The sequence below is a fragment of the Gracilinanus agilis genome, chromosome 1, assembly GCF_016433145.1.
Source record: "Gracilinanus agilis isolate LMUSP501 chromosome 1, AgileGrace, whole genome shotgun sequence".
NCBI lineage: Eukaryota > Metazoa > Chordata > Mammalia > Didelphimorphia > Didelphidae > Gracilinanus > Gracilinanus agilis.
This window is the reverse complement of record NC_058130.1, coordinates 166,715,196-166,740,560: the sequence shown is the minus strand read 5'-3', so window position 1 is coordinate 166,740,560 and position 25,365 is coordinate 166,715,196. Positions and strand designations below refer to the sequence as shown.

The 25,365-nt window shown below is 37.8% G+C and overlaps 1 protein-coding gene across 1 annotated transcript in view; it reads right to left on the bottom strand.

Moving 5' to 3' along the window:
- LOC123249168 (phospholipid-transporting ATPase FetA-like) overlaps positions 1-25,365 on the bottom strand; it is a 187,612-nt gene that overhangs the window by 73,987 nt on the left and 88,260 nt on the right. Inside the window, exons 12-13 of the mRNA XM_044678159.1 lie at positions 17,765-17,853; positions 9,096-9,292 (exon numbers count right to left, since the gene is read on the bottom strand). Coding sequence (XP_044534094.1) covers positions 9,096-9,292; positions 17,765-17,853 — 286 coding nt within the window. The remainder of the gene's footprint in view (positions 1-9,095; positions 9,293-17,764; positions 17,854-25,365) is intronic.

Sequence of the window (25,365 nt, the reverse complement as noted above, 5' to 3'; positions counted from 1 at the left end):
TAATTAGAGAAATGCACATCAAAACAACTCTGAGGTATCACCTCACACCTAGCAGATTGGCTAAAATGAAAGAAGGGGAGAGTAATGAATGCTGGAGGGGATGTGGCAAAATTGGGACATTAATGCATTGCTGGTGGAGCTGTGAACTGATCCAGCCATTCTGGCTGGCAATTTGGAATCATGCTCAAAGGGCTATAAAAGAATGCCTGCCCTTTGATCCAGCCATACCATTGCTGGGTTTGTACCCCAAAGAGATCATAGATAAATAGACTTGTATGTTAGGAGCCAAGACTATAAAATAAAAATAGTAACCCTTCAAGAACGATATGGATTATGAGCCCCGCATGGGCGGAGGCATAGCTGCAAAAAGTCCTCCAGACTTTCCACATAACTGTGTGTTCTTCTAAGAAGGGCCCAGTGCCCTAATGCTTAATTTTGCCCGAGGGGGCCATTGTTATGATAATGGGCTGCCTCCTCCTCCAATTCTTTTTGGTAGGCAGGATTAAGTGTGCTTTCTTGAGGAGGGTCTGTATATAGAACTGGATAAAGGTGTGGCTTTGTTTTTGTGGGGACTAGGGGTTCCTCGAGAGAGGGGTTTTTGATAAGTTCATCTAAAAGAGACGAGGGGCACTCATTTTTAAAGGGCGAACTCTGTTCCTCAATTGAGCTCATTTCTTCAGTTTTAATTTTAGATTCCAAGATAGTGTCCTCAGCCAGCTGAGGAGATGCGAGACTAGTTTACTAGTGCCGGCTTCTTTAAGAATGTCACGAATCAAGCCGTAGAAAGAAAAGTAATCATCTGGAATTTCCTGACCAGATCTTAAAAGACCGTTTAACTCTTTTCCCACTTTGTTCCAAGTGAGTGGGTGAATACCTGAGCCATGTAGTATGAGCCAAGGGCACTGTTTTTCTAAAAAGCAAAAGAACCGGAATAGATTTTTTTTCCCTTTAATTCTATTACCTCTCTCCCTGGAACTACTTTTTAACTCCTTAACAAATAGCGCTTCCTTCGAGAGTGTCTTCCCATCATTCACACACTTGCACTTCCCCACGTTCTTGCCGTTGCTTGTGCTTAGGTGGACGGTATAATCCCCCGTCAAGATCTTGCCTTCAGGCAAGCACCCTACTACACAGTATGCAAATCGCAGACTATCTCCACACAGAATCTCTTTCCTCACACACACACACACACACACACACACACACACACACACACACACACACACATTACCCAGATCCGACACCTCTCTGTTTAATGCCTATGGTGATGGGACAACTTACCCTGCCTCAAGGTTGTCCAGTCAACCTCTACCCGTTACTTTAGTTCGCGGCCGCGAAGTGTGTTCCTCAGTTGTCCGGTAAGCTGTTTTCTCCGAGCCCCACGTTGGGCGCCAATTATCCGGAACCAGCCGGATTCAACTATGGGGTATTCGGGAACAGCCACCTGAGAGACCATAGGGGAAGAGAGGGGAACCATGCACGCAAGAAGACAAGAAAGTCTAATGGAACATGGCCCGTTTATTGCTGGTAAAGGACAAGAATATATATGTTCAGGGTGAGGGGGTTGGCGGTCGGGATGAAAGGAGAAAGGAACAAGTAGTTACGAAGCAGGAACGTGGAAAAAGAACACGCAGTTATGTGGAAAGTCTGGAGGACGTTTTGCAGCTATGCCTCCGCCCATGCGGGGCTCATAATCCATATCGTTCTTGAAGGGCTACTATTTTTATTTTATAGTCTTGGCTCCTAACACTTGTACGAAAATATTTATAGCTGCGCTTTTTGTGGTGGCAAAAAACTGGAAAAGGAGGGTATGTCCTTCAGTTGGGGAATGGCTGAACAGATTATGGTACATACTGGTGATGGAATACTATTGTGCTAAAAGGAATAATAAACTGGAGGAGTTCCAGGCGAACTGGAGAGACCTCTGGGAACAGATGCAGAGCGAAAGGAGCAGAGCCAGAAGAAGATTGTACACAGAGACTGATATCTACTGTGGTAAAATTGAATGTAATGGACCTCTGTACCAGCAGCAATACAATGACCCAGGACAATTCTGAGGGATTTATGGTAAAGAATGCTACCCACATTCAGAGGAAGAACTGCAGGAGAGGAAACATATAAGAAAAACAACTGCTTGAACGCATGGGTCGGGGTGGACATGATTGAGGGTGTGGACTCGAAACTACCACACTAATGCAACTACCAACAATTTGGAAATTGGTCTTGATCAAGGACACATGACAAAACTAGTGGAAATGTGCATCGGCCATGGGTGGGGGGAGTGCGGGGGGCGAAGGGGAAAGGAGGAGCATGAATCATGTAACCATGTTAAAAATGAATATTAATAAATGTTTAAAAAAAATGAAACTGGACAAATGGAAAAGGAGGTACAAAAGCTCACTAAAGAAAATAGTTTCTTAAAAGTGAGAACTGAACAAGTATTTGGAAGCTTTTGACTCCATAAGACAAAAAAATCAAAGCCCAAAACCCAAATCAAAAGAATAAAAGAAGAAAAATGTGAAGTATCTCACTAGAAACACAGCTGACCTGGAAAATATTTCCAGGAGAAATAATTTAAGAATTATGATTATGATTAAAAAGTTATGATTAAAAAAAAGGGCCTATACATTCTGTTTCAAGAAATTATCAAGGAAAACTTCCCCAATAGCTTAGAGCTAGAAGATCAAGTAGAAAGTGAAGTGATCTATCACCTTCTCAAAGACATCCCCAAATGAAACATGCCAGGAATATTATAGCAAAATTCCAGAGCTGCCAGTTCAAAGTGAAAATATTGCAATCAACCAGAAAGAAATAATTCAAACATTGTGAGGCCTTTGTTAGGATCACCCAAGATTTAGCAGCTTCCATGTTATAGGAAGCTTGGAAGAGGATATTCTGGAAGGCAAAGGAGCTAAGATTACAAACCAGAATGATATACCCAGCAAAGTTGAGTATATATAATCTTTCAGAGGGAAAAAATGGAAATTTAATGAAATAGAGAACTTTTAAGTATTCATAATGAAAGGACCAGAGCTGAACAGAAAATTTGACTTTAAAATACAAGATTCAAGAAAATCAGAAAAAGAGAAATCATAAGAGATTCAATAAGGTTAAACTTACTCTATGGGAAGATGATGCTTTTAACTTCTAAGAACTCTATCATTATTAGGGAGTTAGAAAGAGTATATATAGCAGAGGGTATAGGTGTGAGTTGATTATGAGAAGGTGATACCTAAAAAAATAAAATTAAGGGAGAGGCATGTGTTATGAGAAAGGGAAAGGGAGAATTAGAATGAGATAAATTATTTCACATAAATGAAATGCAAAAGAGCTTTTATAGTGGAGGGGAAGACAGTGGAGGGACAGTGGTGGACAATACTTGATTCTTACTCTCATCAGATTTGGCTCAAGAGGGAATAACATATATAATATAATAACATATATACTCCATTGGGTAGAGAGATCTATATTACCCTATTGGGAAGTAGGAGAAGGGGACAAAAGAAGTGGGAGGGACTAATAGAAGGGAGGGTGTATTGGTAGAATTGGTGGTCAGAAGCAAAACACTTCTGAGGAGGAACAAGGTGAAAGGATGGAGTAAAATACATACTAATCATAACTGGAAAAATTTTATAGTAAGCTTCTTTGATTAAGGTCTGATTTCTCAAATACATGGAGAAGAATAGCATATGGAGCCAATTTTATAAGAATATAATTCACTCCCCAAATGATAAATGGTCAAAGGATATGAACAATAATTTTAGACTTTCAAAAGACTAAAGCTACCTATAGTCATATGAAAATATGCTCTAAAAAACTACTGATTAGAGAAATGCAAATTAAAACAACTCTGAGGTACATTTCACACCAATCAGATTGGCTAATATGACAGAAAATGAAAATGACAAATGTTGGAGGGGATGTGGGAAAATTTGGACACTGAAGCCCTATTTGTGGAGTTGTGAATTGATCCAACCATTCTGGAGGGTAATTTGAAATAATGCCCCAAGGGTTATAATTCTCTGCATACCTTACCATAGCTATACCACTACTAGGTCTGTACCCCGGAAAAATTAACAGCAGCTTTTTTATGGTGGCAAAGAATTGGAAATTATGGGGACATCTATCAATTGGGTAATGGCTCAACAAGTAGAGCAGGATATTCTCAGAAAATATATATAAATAATTATATGAACTAATGCAAAGTGAAGTGAGGAGAACTAGGAAAAATGTGTACACACTGCAGTACTGTATAATGAAAAACTGTGAATGGCTTAGCTATTATTAGCAATACAATGATCCAAGAACAATTCCAAAGGACTTAAAATGAAAAATGCTATCCATCTCTAGGGAAAGAATTGATGGCATCTGAATACACATTGAAGCATACTTGAAAAAAACTCCCCAAACTTTATTTTTTCTTGGGGTTCTTTTTGGTTTGTTTTTTTTCTTTCAAAAATATGTCTAACATAGAAATATATTTTGCAGAACTGCACATGCATGACCCATATAAAATTGCTTGCCAGCTCAGGGAGAGAAAAAGGGAGAGAAGGAGGAGAGAACCTAGAATTCAAGATTTTTAAAAAAGGAATATTAAAAAGTGTTATTACATGTAGTTCGAAAGAAAGTATTAAAGCAATGAGGTAGAAAAAAGGTTTTTTTTTGGCCTATATGTTTTTTGTCCTACAGTTACAAAGACTATGGGTTTCCAAATTGGTAAATGATGATTCTGCTCTTATTTTCAAACATTTGCATTATTTTTAACCTTTGTAATATTTTGTTTCCCAATTTGAATTAGTTTTTTTCTTGACATCAGTCTAGTAGATAGGCTATCAGAACTCAATAAATTTGGGACTCCAAGTCACATGGATTGGAAAGGTGCTTTACCCAAATCCAGTCACCTGCATGAGTCCCCTGCATGATAACAGGCCACTGGCAGACCTTGTCTTGTACTAAATATCTCTCAGAGCCATTCTAAGGATAATATACACTATATTTTGTAATTATAAAATCTACAAAATATAGCCCTTGTTATGATCATTTTCCACCAAGGCAAGGATAAAGTTAACAGATGACCCCACAGGTCTTAACAATGATGTCTCTGACATCTTCTGTACCCATTTATTCCAATTTCTCAGGAAGAGAGCCTATCTGGTAGGACCAAAATTCCTTGACCCTTTTAAACTCTTGCTTGAATTCCAATAATTCCAGTGATATTCTAATTTCAAATATTGAAACTAGAGTTGTCCACAGAACTTGGATTCAATTCAACAATCGTTATTTAAACACCGACTATATGCAAGACATATTAGATTCTGGGGATACCAAGTTTCATATTCAAGGAGTTTACACTCTACCAGAGGAGGATAGGATATATGATGTGTGTGTGGCTAATACACTGAGAAATAAAGTGACCTCCCTAGTGGGCATCAGAAGTGGAACTTGAACCTAGCTCTCCAGTTACTCTGTCATGCTAAAATCTGACCTGAGAGAGAATATGAATGACAGAAGGGATAAAGAAGAATTTTATCAAGAGAACATAATAGAGCCGACAAAGGAGGAAAACATTAAGGAAAGATATCCTGGCAGAAGAGAAGGCCTGTGGGAAGTGTCAGAGGTGGGAGATAGGATATCTACAAGTTGGGTTTAGTTGGCAGATGGCATATGTGAAAGGAGTAATATGAGCTAAGGCTGGATGTGGAGGCTGGGATTACACTGTGGAGGCTTTTAAATTCCAGATTAGAGAATTTGCATTTTATCCTAGAGGCAATAGAAAACTACCTCTGAAAAGGCTTTGAGCATTGTCAAATCTGTACCTTAGGAAAATGATTTTGATTGTTCTATAGAGGATGGACTGGAGATGTGGGAGACTGAAAGTGACTATAGTAGTCCAGGGGAGAAGTGATAAGGACTCTATTCACAATGGTGATCCTGTGACTAAAGAAAAGGGGACAGACACAAGGGATGTTTTAGAAGTAAAATAAAAAAGATAATGGCTATAGATAGCAGTGAAGGAAGACTAAAAGGCCAACTCCAAGGTTAGGAAACTGAATTTATAACCTAAGGAGAAAGGTGGTATTCTCAACAGAAATGGAAAAGTTTGGAGGAGGGAAAGGTTAGGTTGAGATAATGAGTTTTGTTTTGTAAATGCTGAGTTTGAGATATTGATGAGATGTCTAGGTATACAGATGCCTAGCAGGTAAATGACAATGTAGGACTAAAGTTCAGGAAAGAAGTTAGGACTGGATATGTGAATTTGGAGATCATTTATAAAATGATGACAGCTAAAACCATGGGAACTAATGAGTTCACTAGGACAAAGTCTTAGAGGACATGCATACAAAAGAGGTGATGAAGAAAGAGGATGATAAACAAAAGATACTGATAAGAAGCTGTCTGAAAGGTGAGAAGAGTGTTGTGAAATGACGGTTACTGGTTTTTATGTTTTAAAGTTTGTAAAACATTTATTATACATCATCTCATTTTATCCTTGCAACATTCCCATGAAATAAGTATCAGTTTTAACTGAGGAAACTGAAGCTCAGAAAGGTTGTGCCTGGCCCCCAGTAAATTTCTTTAGTGGGATTCAAATCCTGGTCCTCCTATTCCCAAGACCAAAGCTCTATCCACCATGCTATGATGCCTCTCTGAAAAGAGAGGATAATATTCTGAAAGGAGAATAATATTCCAGAAGAGGATGTGATATCAGAAAACTGAGGGGAGGTGAAGAAGAATGAGGCCTAACGAAAAAACCGCTGAGATAAGCAGTTAAGAGATTTGTAGCCTTTAAAAGAAGAGTTTCAAGAGAGTGGTGAGGAAGTAGAAGCAGCATGAATTGATGAATCTATAAGTAATCAGGAGAAAAGATAGACTAATATGAAGAGAAGGCACACCAAATGAAGATTTATTTAAGGATGGGAGAGACATGGGCATGTTTGTAGACAGCAGGAAAGGAGTTAGTAGATAGAGAGAGGTTAAAGATGAGGAGTGGGGAGGTGTGGAGAAATTCTTAAATAAATTGGAGGGGAAAGTGAAAATAGAATCAAGGATAAATGCATACAGATTGGCTTTGGCAGAGAGGCAACCTCTTTCTTAGAAGCAGAAGCAAAGGAGAAGCTGGGTAACAATATAGAGAAGTTTTGAATTGTGGAATTAGGAAAATTTGGGAATTCCCAATAGACAGCTTCTATTTTCTCAGAAAGGTAGAAAGTAAGATCTGTGAGACAACAGGAGCAGGAGATTTAGTTGGGGACTTACGGAGAGAGGTTAAGATCAGGGAAGAATAAAAAGACAGTTTATAGTTATAAGGACACAGTTTATACCAGAAAACATGAATTTGTGATGGTAAGCATGTTTGTAAGATTTCTTCCAGTGGAGAAAATCAATGGAGAATTTAGATAATGGAGGTGACTTAGAGTTAAAGGTTGTGACAGAGTGTAAATGGAGGTGCAAGACAAGAAAGCAAGGAATTCAAAGAGAGAAGACATTCTGTCATTAAGGAAGTAAACTGAGGCCAAAACTGTAAAGAGGGAAAGTGAGATCAGAGATTGGTTTATAAATTAGGAGAGTAGGGTAGAGTAATGAAAAATGAAAAGGTGTAATACAGCAGAGGGAGAAATGGACAGATAGGACATTATGAGCAGCAAGGAGAACTTAAAGTTTAGGGCCACAGAAAGCACAGTTATGGCTGCTAAAGAGATCTAAAGGATGACCACCCTTAAAGGTGACTGAAGTCCTTGAATGATAACATATCAGGGATACTGTAGAATGGATTCCTATTATGTGAGGTTACATTAGAAACTTCTAATATTCCTTCCTCTTCTAAGATTCTATGATTCTACTTCTATAATATTTCACCCCATTTGATCTTTCCTTTGCATTCTCACTTGCTATCACCTTAGTCTGGGTCCTCTTGCCTTACTGCTTACTACTGTAATAGCTCTTAATTTGTCTCATGGGGCCTACAGTCTCTTACCTCTCTGGTCTGTTCTGCATACTGTTCCCAGATTAATATTCTTTATGCATAGTACTGGTCATGTCACTCTCCAGCTCAAAAGCGTTGAATAAGCGTCTATTGCTTACAAAGTTTCCTGGAGAAGGGGGCCTGAGCAGTACTTTGAAGAATGTGGGTAGGATCTGTACAAACAAAGAGGAAGTTGAGTGGAAGGGAGAGGAAGAATATTCCAGGCAGGAGATTTCAGCATGAGTTAAGGTGTGGAAGTGGAAACAAGCATGGTATATGCAGAAAACAAACCAGCCCTGACTATGTATGTTGGACAGATAAATGCTGGGATGTGGAAGATGGAAAACTAGGCCCGTTACTGGGAAATCTCTGAACAGCAAGATTTATTTGGACTTTGTCCTAATCGATGGGGAACCAATGGAGGCTCTTGATCAAGGAAATGACATGATCTATTCTAGTCAGTCAGGTTATTGAAATTATCTGGGGCTTAGATTAGGGTAGCAAAATATACATGGAAATACAGCTCCTTGGATATTAGTTCCTTCTTAAGATACCAAGACTCAAGAAATGGATATTAATATGAGGAACTATAAAATTTCTGGAAGGCTATAATAGAAGTCAGAACAATAGGGGCAAAACAGCCCTTAGTCAGATCTATCCCAGGATGCCATTCAAGGCCTGAGGTCAAATCACCCTCTTGAGTGAGTGTTCTCACTCCGTAACATTTGTGATACAAGAAGCAAGGGGGAAGACAGCTGATAGTCAGTAAACATTAGGTAGAAATGAAGCATCACAAAAAAAAAGAAATTTTGTCTTTAACTAGTAATGTTGAGTGGGGATAGGGCAGTCTTACCAACTCCTTTTGGGGGGGCACTTCTATGAAAATTTCAGATATTTTTCTAGATAATTCTTTAGGAAAAATTGGGGTAATGTTCCTTCTCTACTAAGAAGATAAAGTCTTGTGGGTAGTCAATTTCTGAGAACCAGAGTAATATCACTGGGCTTCCAATGAGTAATAAATGGCAGGTCTGCAGTCCTCTTCCCCAGGTAGGAAGTGTGAGGGCCGCTACCTTACTGTAATCTATCCTTTTCCTTCCCCCAAAGAAAACAGGAAATAGGAAGACACACATACCTGACATAGAGGGAAATTGGCACCACAGTGTTGAGAATGATGAAGTATGACCAGAATATGAGGAAGATACAAAGAGCTGAGGAGCTGATTTCCTCTTCAAAAGGTAGATAGATTTGGCAGAAATAACCCCTCTGGTTCTCCCAAATTCCATGCCCAATGGTCAGGAAGGAACACATGCCAATTAAGAATACGAAAATCTGTAAATTATAAAAAAAAAGGTTTCAAAAGCCCTTGCTTTGGCATTCCTCATATGTCTTCTGAGTGCCTTCCTTTCAGGAGGACTCTCCCTTCACTGCCAGAATCAGGGATAAAAGACTATGCAGAGCCATTGCAATGAAACTACTGACAAGAAAAACCACTCACTATGGGAACATGATAAGAGCATTTCTGGGGTGCTGGTATGAGGAACTACTTTTCTAAGTTCTGCTTGATGTCCTAGAATTTAACCTGATGTCATTTATAGTTGACAGATATAAAGTATTTTGGGCTAGTTAGCTTTACCGCATTTCCATTCGCATTTGACCTCTAATCCTATCTCTCTGTCCTATGAATGTGTACCTTTATTTATAAGTGGAACCAGTAGAGAGTGTAGATGATTCTAGGAAGTTTAGTAGCAGCAGCAGCAGCAGCAGCAGCATATTGTAGAGTGCCTTAAATGAAAGATTAAATATTCTGGATTTCATTTGATACACAATAGGGAACAAATGAAATGTTATGAGCAAAGGAGAAAAGATCACAGTTTTGCTTTGAGATATTAATCTACTGGTGGTGTAGACAGGCTCATGGTGGGAGATGTAGGAGAAAAGGAAGTGCTGTGGCTATCCAAGAAAATCTAAAATCATTTATGAAACTTTACTTGCTCCATGAGGTTTCAGGTATTGTCTTGGGTAGAAAGAAAAAGAATATAATCATTAGGATTAATTGGATTGAATTAATTGCTGGAAAGGCTAAAACGCAACAATGTAAATAAACTTGTAAATTTTTTTTTTACATTAAGTAGTGACAATGATGACTTCAAATCAAAACAAGCAGGTATTAATTCAGAAAACTAAGACTCAGGTCTTTCTCATTTTGGCAGATTTTTCTGTTAGAATGATTGTTAAAGTTTCAAAATAAGGCTTAGAAAAATAAAGTCCAAAATAACCCATTCAATCCATGAGAGTGTCTGGATTCAAGGTCTTTCTTACTGTCTTGGCTTTTGGTGACCATTAACCCAGTCTTTCATTTCTAAGTAAGTAATAAGTCAAGAAACCTCTAGTAGAGAAAACTCTAGTAGAATCTCAGAGGTACAAACTGTTTTTGACTCATACAATGGAAATAGTGCAAATTTGGTTTCAAGTCACCACAATAAAGTGAATATTGCAATAAAGTGAAACATAAATTTTTTCATTTTTCCAGTGCATATAAAAGTTATGTTTATACTATACTGTAGTCTATTAAGTGTGTAATAATAGTATTATGTCTAAAAAAAGTACATACCTTACTTTAAAAAATACTTTATTGCTAAAAAAATGCTAACCATCATCTGGCTCTTCAATGAGTTGTAATCTTTTTATTGGTGGAGGATCTTGACTCATTGATGATGGCTGCTGACTGATCAGGTAGTTGCTGAAGATTGTGATGACTATGGCAGTTTCTTAAAATGAGGCTACAATGAGGTTTGGTGCATCAACTGACTTCATTTCTATGAAAGATTTCTCTGTAGCATGCAATGCTGTTTGATAGCATTTTACCCACAGTAGAACTTCTTTCAAAATTGGATTTAATTCTCTCAAACCCTGCTGTTCATGTGATGTTTTTATGATGATTTGTTTGATCTGCATTCAGGCCCCATCAGTTCTTTCTCTGGAGATGGATAGCATTTTTCATCATGAGTCCTTTGGGATTGTTTTGGATCATTTTATTGCTGAGAATAATTCAAACTTAACAACTCTTGAATTCACTTAGGGTCAGGACTAGAATGAGTATGCCCTGTTGGGTTAGTTATGGGAGAGCCTTAGGGACTGTATGAGGTTGCCTGGGTGGAGGTGGCCCTGGTGTCATCCAGTCTTATGCACCCTTACTTCTAAATCAAAAGCAATTACTTCCAAAGCACTGACTGAGCTCATTATTTGGTCTTCTCCACTGAGAAACTCAACACCTTGGATCACCCAAGAACCACCACATCCTACAGACATAGGCATCTTCCTCATTGTCTAGTATTTGTTATCAAAGATGAGAATGTTTTGTCCTATTTTTCCCCTATGTGAAGATAGAAATCACTCCCTAAGTTTGTCCTACCCTGGACCCCATTTATTGCGTGCATATGGAGCAGGACATAAGGGCACAGAGGATTAAAAGGTGTGGCGGAGCTTTCTCTGTGTCTCTGTTTCTCTCTGTTTCTCTCTGTTTCTCTCTCTGTTTCTCTCTCTCTCTCTCTCTCTCTCTCTCTCTCTCTCTCTCTCTCTCTCTCTGTTGGTGCTTAAGAGCTTTTCAGCTTAGATATTTTTCTGGATAGGTGAGATTTTTCTGTCCCCTTCCTTCATTTCCCTTTTTCATATATCTCCATTTTTATTAAAAATTACATTGTTTTGAAAGACCTCCAGGAATTGATGCAGAGTGAAAGGAGCAGAGCCAGAAGAACATTGTACACAGAGACTGTTGTGAGGAAGATTAGTTATTGATTAGGTATTAAGGTTGACCTAGCAGGAAGCCTGGAGCATTCTAGGATAGAATGAAGGAGGAGGAAGTGTGTGTGTGCCCTGAGAGACTCCATTAAGGGTTGACAAAACCTGTTGCCAGCCCAAGGAGATCTCAGACCTTGCTTCCTGATTTCCTTGGGATCCTGAGTGGAGGTGGATTTCCAGCAGAGAGGAGAAGACCTACAGAGCAGAACCAAGCAGAGGAGGAATTTGAGAACTGGTGGACAGCACCTCAAGTTCACTCGCTCTTCTTGGATATCTTGGACCACCTAGGATTTGGGCATCCTGTGAACCTCTTTGGAAAACTGTGAGAGCCTCAAAGCCACCCCTCTGATCATGCTGTGCTGTTCCAGTCTGGCTGGCACCAGGCTTGAATCAGCTCCCAGAGACTGCACTGTTTCTTGGGCCCTGCCTGTTAGATCACTTAGATTAGTGTAGACATAAGTCCTCCCCTTGCCCTGTGGTTTTGCCCTCTAGATTTTAAGTATAGAAATCCCTATCCCACCTTTTAATTAACATATTTAAAGCTGTTACACTCCTTTTACCTTGCCTGCTTGTTTCTAGACTCTGGCCCAGGGTGACAGTTGATCAATAGCCATTTTGTCAGTTAGCAGCAGCTTGGCTGCTCTGGTCTCCCAACCTGGTCTAGTCTCTCCAACAACCCAGTGTGTGTGTACCCACAATCATTTAGATTTATTTTAACATCCCTGGTGTCTCCATTACCTTTACTTATCATTTCTACAAGACCAATACACTGTGGTAAAATAGAATGTAATGAACTTCTGTACTAGCAGCAATGCAATGACCCAGGACAATTCTGAGGGACTTATGGAAAAGAACGCTACCCACATTCAGAGGAAGAACTACAGGAGTGGAAACAGAAGAAAAACAACTGCTTGAACACATGGGTTGAGGCGGACATGATTGGGGATGTAGACTCGAAACTACAACACCAATGTAACTATCAATAATTTGGAAATAGGTCTTGATCAATGACACATGTTAAAACCAATAGAAATATGCATCAGCCATGGGGGGGGGGGGCGGGAGCTCGAGGGGTGAAGGGGAAAGTAAGAGCATGAATCATGTAACCATATTAACTTTTCTAAAAAATAAATATTAATAAATGTTTTTTAAAAAATTACATTGTTAAGAGCTACTAACAGACTCCTGTTTGAGAGTAAATTTTATAATGATGACAACAGTATTTCATTAATATTATATTTAATAATTATTTTCATTTATTACATCTGGCAAAAAGGAGCATTGGATGAAGTTGAATTTTTGCCTTTACTTGAGACAAATGGGACACCCAATCAGAGTCTGTCCCAATTAGTGAATAATTTCACTTAAGGAGGGAAACTTTCCAGGCTTTATATAGTGAGCAATAGTCAGTGGACTAACCTGTTATTTATAGCGCTCATTTGAAACTTGACACATGCCATTTGACATTTCTGCTTATGCTTTTAGGTACACATCTTGTCTTTCCAACTAGCCTCAAAAGGCTAGGGACTGTGCTTCTCTTTATTCCTAGTGCATCAGCTGTTCTAATAATGAAGCTCTCTTCTAATACCAGCCTTTATAATGAGCAGTCAGTTTTCAAGTCGTTGGCAAGTAGAAACAGCTATGTCCCAATGCTGCCAGTTTATGGGTTGGGGACATACAGCAACCCACAGCTTCTAGTTATTCCATGGTCTTATTTAGAAACTTTAAGGCTAGTATTGATAATTTAGGAAGTGGGAAAGTAATATAATGGTAACAATATAGGAAGAACTAGCAATTGTGTGAGTTTCTTGGGAGTTTGAATGTTAGTCCCCTGATGAAAGGAGTTTGGAAATAGTGAGTAAAGGAATTTAGAGTTTAGAAAGTTAAGTAGAGTGATTGAGTGAAGAAAATTATTTGTTTGTGTGAAATGTGTGAAATGAGAGAGAAAAAAACAGTGAATTGAGATGCTGAGAGCCTGGGCAAATATGGAGCTAGTCAGCTTTAACTATTAATTAGACCTTGATTGAAAGACAGTTGGGTCCTTGAGTCTCTGTTTCACAGCAAGTATACAAGGCTTAAAGAACAGCAGTGAGAAGCTGGCTAATGAAATTTGGTCATTTATCTGAGTCTAATGTTTTCTGAGTTCTTTCTAGGTTCTTTTGGAGAAGGAAGCATGTAGAAAGCACTAAATGCACATGGGGTGTATATGTGTGATAGCATATAACAGATCTTTAGGACATTTGTCAAAAGGTTATGTATTTTCCTAGATTGGAGCAATGTGGATCAGTGGAATGAGTTTTGAATGTGAAGTCAGAAGACCTAAATTCGGATCTTGGCTCTGCTGCTCAGCTATTAACCTCTTAGGATCTCGGTTTCCTCAGCTGTAAAGTGAATGGGGCTGGACTAGATGATCTCTTATCTCCTCTAGCTTTTTTTTTTAGCACTTTATCTCAAAGGCTAACCTACAAGGTGGAAAACCTAGTCCAGAGAGGAGAGGTGGTAATAGGGTGATTTTTGGGCAAGTGTTAGCAGAAGAGCTAGGTCATAAAACCTTGGGAGGGTCATGGGTGTTGTGACACTATGATTTGGTGGCTCCAGTGTTCTAGTTAAAAAATTTGAGTCATCAAAAGAACATTTCACAGAGGAGAGGGCATCTGACCTGAGTCCTGAAAGAAGTGAGAATGCATACTAAGTATGGGTGACAGAATGAGTAACATTGTAGAGACAGGTGGCACAGAAATTTAGGGAACAGCAAGTAGTTCTGATTGACTCATGTAGAATCCACAAAGAAGAGCAGTATGAAATAAAGTTGAAAAGGTAAGTTGGAGCTAAATTGTGGAGGACTCAAAATGCCAGGCCAGAGTCTGAAAGCTGTAGGCAAACAATGAGGAACAACAGATCTTTCTGGGTAGAAGATCATGTGGTCAAAGCTGCATATTAGGAAAATTGATGGTGTTGTGTAAGATGGATTGAAAAGAACGGATGGCGGAAACCAGTAAAGAGGTTATTGGAACAGTTCAGGAAAAGAATATTGAGGGCCTGAATTAGTATGGAAATGGTGGAAGTGGCAAAAGAATGACATTGACAGAATTTGGCAACTGACTGTGTGTGGAGGATCAAGGCAGGGGAAGAGTTACAGATATTTTTAATATTTCCAACTTTGGTGAAAACAAAAATGGTGATGCTGTTAACAGAAATAGGAACAGGAACTGGTTTGAAAGTAATGATAATGAGCTTCAATTTGGAATACTAATCTTGATGTATTAATATAGCATTCAGGTAGAGATTCTCAGGAGACAGGTGTAACCAGAAAATCAACAATTAATGCCTTAATCAGTGCTTGGAGTGTGATTTTTAGAATTTAAAAAATGTAACTGATTTATAGTAAGAATTTAGTCTCAAGTAAAAGTCTGTGTATGCAACTAGATTAAGAATATAGTTCCAGGACAATACCTGAATTATAATTTCAAATGTGTGTATTGTTTGAGTAATTTTAAGTGTATTATCATGTCAATCATAAGTAAGTTACTATGTGAATCATAAGTGTTTCAATCCATTCAACAATGTATTCTGGGCAAACCAGCTCATACAGGAAACAGATAATCACCCAGAGGTCCCAGGACTCCAGGAGTTCCTTGAAGCTCTGGAAATAGCCTCTGAGACTTCTTGGAGACCTCTTGTAGGGAGGTTGGGACAGACAGGAAACTATAAAAATGTGTGTGTTTTGCAAAATATGGTCTCAGCTTTTGAACTGGGAGGGAACCTTCAGACCTCTGGTCCTATGATTTGACTGTCACAATGAAGCCAGATCTTTACCCAGAATGGTTAAAATCAATATTTTATTTTTAAAGGTAGATAATTGAAATGTCTCTTTTCTACATGGCAATGCTTCAGATATTTGAAGATGGTTACTATGAACCCCTTGTCCTACCAAGTTTTCTAATCTCTAGACCAGATGTTTCCTTTAATTGTTCCTTATTTGAAACAATTCTAGACTCTTATAGTCTTCCTCTAGATGTAGTCCAGTTTGTCAGTCCCCTTTACAGCAACCAGAAAAGGATACAATCTTTAGGATAGTATGCCATATATACTGATTATTGTTCTTCTCATCTGCAAATTAGGGAACTGAGCTCCAAGTTGCCTTCTAGGTCTCAATACTTTAAATGCCTTCCCACTCTGCTATTTCAATTCCTTCCTTGCCCCTCTCCCACCCCACCCATGTTTTTTGGCTGGATTCGGGAAAAGGAAACTCCTACAAATGCAGATCTGTAAATATCCAGCAGTTTAGAGTCTCTGAGAGTATCCTAAAAGCACTGAGACATTAAATGATTGTCTTGGGTTATATTCTAGTACACCAAAGGAGATTTGATCTCTGCTCTTCCTGTCTGTGAGGTCAGCACTATTCCACTGCCACACTGCCTCTCAATTCTCAACTGCAGGAGTTTTTGTTCTTTTTTTCGCCTAATCTCTATTTTAATAACAAATTTCCTTATAAGTTTTCCAAAGTTATATGATTCATGTTGTATCCTTCTCTTTTTCTCTCCCCCCTCCTGGAGCTGACAAGGAATTCAATCTAGGTTATACATCTTTTATCACGCAAAACATATTTCCATATTAGCCATTTTTTAAAGCCCTTACCTTCCACCTTAAAATCAATATTATGTATTGGTTCCAAGGCAGAAGAGTGGTAAGGGCTAGGAAATGGAAGTTAAATGCCTTGCTCAGGGTCACATAGCTAGGAAGTATTTGAGGCCAAATTTGAACTTAGGATCTCCCATCTCTAGACCTGGCTCCCAATCCACTAAGCTATCCAGCTGCCTCCATATTAGTAATTTTTGTAAGTGAACAATCCTATAAAACCCAAATCCTAAATCATATACCTAAATAAACAAGTTGTAAATCATGTTTTCATCTGCCTTCCTACTCCAACAGTTCTTTCTCTAGAAGTGGATAGCATTCTTTTTCATAAGTCCCTCAGAACTGTTCTAGATCATCATATTGCTGTTAGCAGCCAAGTCTATCAATTTGATTGTTCTACAATATTTCAGTTGTTTTAAGAGCCCTTCCAGTCAAGTGATATAGAGGGTGAGCAGAGGCCATTCAGGGCACTTTCTCAGTGGCCACATGGCCCTAGGGACAGCCCCAGGTACAATGGTGGCACAGTTCATTTCTTGCTTTAGTAGCCCACACCTGCTCTCAGAGCCCTTTTCTCAGTCAGGGACCCTATTCTCTCCTAGTCTTCCAGCTGACTTCTGAGTGAGGGGAAGATGACACAAGTGACTGATTTAGTGGGTCATCTCAACCAAGATTATCTGCTTTTTACTGGGAATCAAAGGGCTCTCACTGAAATCTCAAGGTCTATGACAGTGTAGGGGTTATCTTTTGGTTCTCTTCAGTCACAGCAAAGAGCTTCTCTGTGGTGAAGCTCTCCAACCATCTCCATGGGTCACTCTAACTTCCACCCCATCAGGAAATTTGGTCCACATTGCCCATGTCACTGGGGAACTACTGCAAAATTCAGCTAATTCAGGCAGCAAATGCCACAGAAATGCAGCACTGTTTAGACCAGTGGTTCCCAAACTTTTTTGGTCTACCACCCCCTTTCCAGAAAAAATATTACTTTGTGCCCTTGGAAATTATTTTTTTTTAATTTTAATAGCAATTAATAGGAAAGATAAATGCACCTGTGGCCATCACCACCTCCCTGGAGCGCTGCAGCACCCACTAGGGGGCAGTGGTGCCCACTTTGGGAATCACTGTTTTAGACAGAACACTGTGTGACATGAAAACATCACTGGCTAGTAGTCGACCAACTGAGAATAACCAACTGTCACATAGCAAATTTAAGAAGTCCTTAAGGTTAACACATTTACATAGCTCTTTAGGGTTTATAACACGCTTTCTTCTTTCCTCTTTGACATATATGTACACTGGAAACATTAGTTACTTCTATACATGGTCTGCCTACTTGTAAAGGAGGAAAGAGAACATTATTTGACTTACCCAGATCACAAGGACATTCATGAGATGATCTATGCTTGTCCGTTTAAAGGTAGTCTTTCCACTGTTCTGCATTAATTTAGTGTCCTGACCTAGGTCAAATATAGAAACATTTTGGGGAGTAACTGGTTTTATTAAGAACCAAGCAAAGGCAGTGTAAGATGACGAGGCCCTGGGGAGAGGTCCTTGTCCAAAACGCACACTGTGAAAAGTCACATTTCTAAACTTAGTACCTACTATGTCTATAGAAGTTTCATACCTATTCCTTTCTACAGTTCTGAGAGCTTGGGGTTTTCCATAGTTAAGCATCTCAAGAAAAGATGAATATTTTTTTGTAAGAGAATTTCTTGACAATGGGAACTACAAACTTTTGGGAAGCATTCCCCACTGCAGAGCCAATTCATTCCAAAAGTTCTAAGCCAGTGAGAAAGCTTTCCCACAGTAAGTGAAGAAACAGGAGGATAAGAGCAGCCTTACTAGGGGAGGGGAAGAGTAGGAACAATGACAGTAGTAAGCAAGAGCTTGCAGACAATAGAGGTGAAAGTGAAGACTTCAAATAGTCAAAGGGCCATAAAACTATACATACCCATTGACCACAATGGGACTACATTGCAAAAAAGATCAGAAATAAGGGAAAAGGACCAACTTGCACAAAAATAGTTTTAGTGGTTCTCTCTGTAATGGCAAAGAGCTGGAAAATGAGTAGGTGTCCATCAATTAGAGAATGGACGAATAAGTTGTGGTATATGGTTCCCCCCCCCCCCCGATGAAATATATTTATTTTTATTTTTAAAACTATTTCCCCATGGATACATGATTCACGTTCTCTTTCCCCCCCCTCTTCCCTCCCCTCTCCCAGAGCCAACAAGCAATTCCACTGGTTTGTACATGTCTTATTACTCAAAACCTAATCCATAATATTCATATGTGTAATAATCTTTTAAAAAGCACAACCCCAAATCATATACTTATATAGGAGGTGATAATCATATGTTTTTCTTTTGCATTTCTACTCCCATACTTCTTTCTCTAGATGTGGTTAGCATTCTTTTTCATAAGTCCCACGGGATTGTTCTTGATCATTGCATTGCTATTAGTAGCAGAGTCTGTTACATGTGACAGTTCCACAATGTTTTACTTTCTGTGTACAATGTTCTCCTGGCTCTGCTCATTTCACTCTTCATCAGTTCATTGAGGTCTTTCCAGTTCATATAGAAATCAACAGGTTCATAATTCCTTATAGCACAATCACCATCATATACCACAATTTGTTTAACCGTTCCCCAATTGTGGGATATCACCTCATTTTCCAATTTTTTGCCACCACAAAAAGCACAGCTATAAATATTTTTATACAAACATTTTTATCTCTTTGTGGGTACAAACCCAGTAGTGATAAAGCTGGATTAAAGGGCATGGTATCTTTGAAAGCCCTTTGTGGTACAGTTTCAAATTGCCTTCCAGAATCGTTGGATCCATTCACAACTCCACCAACAATGCATTAGTGTGCCAATTTTACCATATCCCCATCAACATTTATTATTTTCCTTTACTGTCATTTGGCCAATCTGCTAGATGTGAGGTGGCAACTCAGATTTCTTTTGATTTGCATTTCTCTAATCAGGAGGGATTTAGAACACTTTCTCATGTGATTATTGATAGTTTTGATTTCTTCAATTGAAAATTGCCTATTCATATCCCTTGACCATTTGTCAGTTGGGGAGTGGCTTAATTTCTTGTAAATTTGACTTAGTTCCTTATACGTTTGGGAAATTAGACCTTTGTCAGAATTTTGTTATAAAATTTCCCCCCATTTTGTTGCTTCCCTTCTAATTTTGGTTGCGTTAGTTTTGTTTGTACAAACACTTTTTAACTTACTATAATCAAAATTATTCATTTTATATCTTGTAATGTTCTCTATCTCTTACTTGGTCTCAAATTCCTTCCTTTCCCACAGATCTGGCAGGTCTACTATACTATGTTCACCTAATTTATTTAGGATTTCACTCTTTGTATGGAAGTCATTTACCTATTTTGAATTTATCTTTGTATAGTGTGTAAGATGTTGATCTAAACCTAATATTTCCCATACTGTTTTCCAATTTTCCCAGTAATTTTTGTCAAATAGTGAGTTCTTGTTCCAAAAGCTAGGATCTTTGGGTTTACTGAACACTAGCTTGCTGAGGTCATTCACCCCTAGTCTATTCTATTAATGCACCCTTCTCTCTCTTAGCCAGTACCATATTGTTTTGATGATCACTGCTTTGTAGTACAGTTTAAGATCTGGTTCTGGTAGGCCTCATCCTTCATATTTTTTCCATTATTTCCCCTGGTATTCTTGATCATTTTTTCTTCCAGATGAACTTTGTTATAATTTTTTCTAATTCTGTGAAAAAAGTTTTTTGGTAGTTTGATAGGTATGGTACTGAATAAGTAAATTAGTTTAGGTAGGATTGTTATTTTTATTATAATTAGCTCATCCTACCCATGAGCAATTAGTGTTTTCCCAATTGTTTAGATCTAGTTTTATTTGTGTGAAAAGTATTTTGTAGTTGTGTTCCTATGATTCCTGAGTTTATCTTGGCATATAAATTTTCAAATATTATATATTGTCTAGAGTGATTTTAAACGGAGTTTCTCTTTCTATTGCTGCTGAGTCTTGTTGGAAATATGTAGAAATACTGATGATTTATGTGGGTTTATATTGTATCCTGCAACTTTGCTAAAGTTATTCATTATTTCCACTAGCTTTTTAGTTGATTTTCTGGGATTTTCTAAGTAAACCATCATATCATCTGCAAAGAGTGATAGTTTCCTCATTGCCTCCTTTAACACCTTCAATTTCTTTTTCTTCTCTAATTGCTACCACTAGCATATCTAGTATAATATTAAATAATAGTGGTGATAACGGGCATCTTTGCTTCACTCCTGATCTTATTGGGAAGGTTCCTAACTTATCCCCTTGGCAGATGATACTTGCTGATGGTTTAAAATAAATACTACTTATTATTTTTAGGAAAGGCCCTTTTCTTCCTATACTTTCTAGTGTTTTCAATAGGAATGGGTGTTGTATTTTTTCAAAGGCTTTTTCTGCACTATTGAGATAATCATGTGATTTCCGTTAGTTTGGTTATTGATATGGTCAATTATGTGGATGGTTTTCCTAATGTTAAACCAGCCTTGCATTCCTGGTATAAACATCACCTGGCCATAGTGAATGATCCTTGTGATAACTTGCTGTAGTCTCTTTGCTAGTATTTTTTTTAAGATTTTTGCATCTATATTCATTAAGAAGATTGGTCTTTAGTTTTCTTTCTCTGTTTTTGTTCTTCCTGGCTTGGGAATCAGTACTATATTTCTATCATAAAAAGAATTTGATAAAGCCCCCTTCTTTGCTTATTTTGTCAAATAGTTTATGTAGTATTTGGATTAGTTGTTCTTTAAATGTTTGATAGAATTCACTTGTGAATTTATCTGGCCCTGGGGATTTTTCCTTAGGGAGTTCCTTGATGGCTTGTTCAATTTCTTTTTCTGAGATGGGATTATGTAAGTATTCTATTTCTTGTTTCATTAATGTAGGCAATTTATATTTTTGTAAATATTTGCACATTTCACCTAGATTGTCATATTTATTGCCATATAATTGGGCACAAAAGCTCTTAACACTTGCCTTAATTTCCTCTTCATTAGAGGTGAAATAACCCTTTTCCTTTTTGATACTGTTAATTTGATTCTCTTCTTTATTTTTTTTTTTATTAAATTAACTGGTACTTAGTTTTATTTGTTTTTTCAAAGAACCAGCTTCTGGTCTTATTTATTAGTTCAATAGTTCTTTACTTCAGATTTTATTAATTTCTCCTTCAACTTTTAGAATTTCCCATTTGGTTTTTATCTGGGGATTTAAAATTTGTTCTCTTTCTAATTTTGTAAGTTGAAAGCCTAATTCATTGATCTCCTCTCTCTCTATTTTGTTGATATAGGCATTCAGGGATATAAAATTTCCCCTGAGTACTGCTTTGGCTAGTATGGTTTTACTATCTATTCCTCCTGAAGCTCCTTTAGTTTCTCCTTAGAAAATCTGGATTCTATAATGAATAAATTTTTTTAAAAATCTGGATGCTATACCATTTGGTGCATAAATGTTTAGTATTGATATTACTTTATTGTTTATAAAACTATTAGTTAGATATAATTTCTTTCCTTATCTCTTTTAATCAGATCAATTTTTACTTTAGCTTTGTCTGATATCATGATTGCTACTCCTGCTTTTTTTTACTTTAGATAATGCATAATAAATTCTGCTCCAGCCTTTTACCATTAATATGCGCATCACCCTTCCTCAGATGTGTTTCCTGTAAACAGCATATAGTAGGATTCTGGTTTTTAATCCACTCTGCTATCTGCTTCTGTTTTATGGGTGAGTTCATGCCATTTACATTCACAGTTAAGATAACTAACTGTGTTTTGCCCTCCATATTATTTTCCTCCTTTTGAATCCTGCTCTATTCCCTTTCACTCCATTTCTTCTCACTAGTGTTTTGCTTTTTATTACCTCTCCACCCTCCACTTCCCCTGCCTTCCAATACCACTCCTTCCCTTGTCTTATTCCCTTCTACTTTTCTGTAGCATAAGATAGAATTCTATACCCCAATAAGTATATTTGGTTTTTCCTCTCTGAGCCAGTTACAATGAGAGTAAAGTTTAAGCATTGCCTGTCACCACCCTCATCCTCCCCTCCCTGTAATAATTTTTTACACCTCTTTATGTTATATAATTTACTCCATTCTATCTCTGCCTTCCCTTTTCTCTCAGTGCAATTGTCTTTTATACTCCTTGATTTTTTTACATATCATATCATAGTTGGCTTATTTCCCCACCCTCTTTCTAAATATATTCCTTCCATCTGCTCTGCTACTAAAAGTAATGTTTGAGAATTAGATATCCTTTTTCCATGTAGAACTACAAATATTTTAACTTTAATGAGTCCTTTAAATTTTCTTTTTCTTATTTACATTTTTAGGCTTCACTTGGTCTGTTTGGACTTCAAATTTTTTGTTTAGGTCTGGCTTATTTCTCTGGAATGCTTGGAAATCTTTTATCTTATTGAATGTCCATTTTTTTTCCCTGAAAGAATATACTCGGTTTTGCTGGATAGGTGTCTCTGGATTGTAAACTTAGATCTTTTGCCTTCCTGAAGATCATATTTGATGTCTTCTGATTCTTTAATGTGGAAGCTGCTAAGTCCTGTGAGATCCTGATTGTAGTTCCATGGTATTCAAACTGTGTTTTTTTCCCCTGGTTGCTTGCAGTATTTTCTCCTTGACTTCAGGGCTCTTGAATTTGGCTATTATATTCCTGGAAATTGTCATTTGAGGATTTCTTTCCAGAGGTGATCTGTGGATCCTTTCAATTTCAATTTTATTTTCTTGTTTGAGAATATCTGGGCAGTTTTCTTGGATAATTTCTTCTATTATTATGTCCAAGATTTTTTTAATCATGGCTTTCAGACAATCCAATGATTCTTAAATTGTCTTTCCTGTATCTATTTTCTAGGTCTATTGTTTATTCAATGAGATAATTCATATTTTCTTCTGTTTTTTCATTCTTTTGATTTCATTTGATTGTTTCTTGATTTCTTATGATATTATTAGCTTCTAGTTGACCATTTCTAATTTTTAAGACCTGATTTTCCTCTTTCAACTTTTGGGTCTCCTTTTTCATTTCTTCCATTTCCCTTCCCCACTTTTCCTCTGCCTCTCTTAATTGGTTTTTGAAGTCATTTTTGAACTCTTCTGGAATATGTGTCCAATTCATATTTTTCTTTTGGACTTTGTGTGTGTTTTCTTTTTTTTCACTGTCCCCTTCTGTGTCTGTACCTTGCTCTTTGTCTCCAAAAACATTCTTTATAGTTAGGTGCCTCAGGCTTGGGCTTAAGCTTTTGGTTTCACTCTGCTTGATGAGGTCAGGGACTGCTCACATTCTAGCCTCAGGCTTAATTGTAAGCTTTTGGTCTCACTTTGAGCTTGATTTTGTCAGGCACACAGTAGATTGCCCTGTCCTGGGGTTCCACTTTGAGTTTTTGGCAAGGAAGGATACCCCTACCCCTTTGTGTCTATCCACTACCTCAAACTGACTTCTGTTTTCTCAGCACAGGCCCAAACTGGGAGTCCTGGTTTCAATGTGGGCCCAAACATATCAGGCTGCTTCAGAACAGACTGCCCTGGGCTAGAATTCTGGAATTCATTACAATGTTTGGAATTTCAAGAGGTGTAGGTTGGTAGGACCTCTCTTTGCCCAGGCAGAGTCTCAGGGTCTGGATGTTGGCTTGGGCTCAGGTTCAGAACCTGGCATAGCAGATGTGGGGGTGGGGCTTGCTCTTGGCTTGTTCCTCACTCCTTGCTATAGACTCCTGCTATCTGTGCTCTCCTTTCACCCCAGTGCTCCAGATGTTCTCTGCCTACCTTTTAGGTTTTTCTCTTCTTTAAAGTTGTTTCATTCTGTCTCCTTGTTGGTTCTTTTACTCCTGTGTTTGTTTTGTTGTGTTATTTTAAGATTTGGAGAGGATTCTCATGGTTACTTTGAGCTTCTCTCCTCTACTGCACCATGTTAGCTGCACCTCTCATTACCTCAAGAAGCATTGTATATAGTTGTAATGGAATATTATTGCATCCCATAAAGAAACTATGAATAGGATGAGTTCAGAAAAACCTGGAAAGACTTATATGAACTGATACAAAGGGAAGTGAACAGACCTAGGAGAATAGTACATATGGTAACTGAAATATTGTATGATGATCAGTTGAGAAGGACTGAACTATTATCAGCAAAAGAAAGTCCCCAAAATGCTATCCAAAGCCAAAGAAGGAACTGTCGGAATCTATTTATAGATCAAAGTATGACATTTTTTACTTTTTTTTCCTTCCTGAGGTTTTTTTTATTGTATATGTGGTATGTGTCTTCTGTCACAGTATAGGGAATATGGAAACAGGTATTGCATAAAAGCACTGATATAAACTTTTTTTTTTACTCCCTTGGAGAGGGGGGTGGGAGGGGGAGAATCTAAACTGCAGAATGTTAGAAAACAATTATAATTGAAAAAAAGAAAGTTAAAAAAAAGACCTATGTGGTGAGGAACACCATGTTAGAGAACTCTCTATGGATAAAAGAAATAGCTCTGAAAACCAATCACCAGGAATTCTAGCTAGAGATCCAACATGGGAAACTCAGAGTAAAAACCTGAAAAAGGAGGCAATTAATTTAGTCTTTTACCAACTGTTATTTTTTCTGATCATCAATTCTATGAATAGTCTCTGGGTGAACACCAAGAAAACAGAGCTCTTACCAGTACTATTCTTTTCATTCAGATGTTAGCCCAAAGACAGCATTGCAATAGAAACTGGTTAAGGAGGCAATTTACCCAAAGAGTCTTTATACATGTATACCCCTATCCTTGGAGGACAGATATAATTTAAATATCATGCTAGAAAACAAGAGAATGGGAACTCATATTAATATATTAATGTTTTTTTCAGTCAAAAATGAGAACATATGATCTGACAAAGGATATTATTCTTTTTTTTGAAGATATTTTATTTTCCCAATTA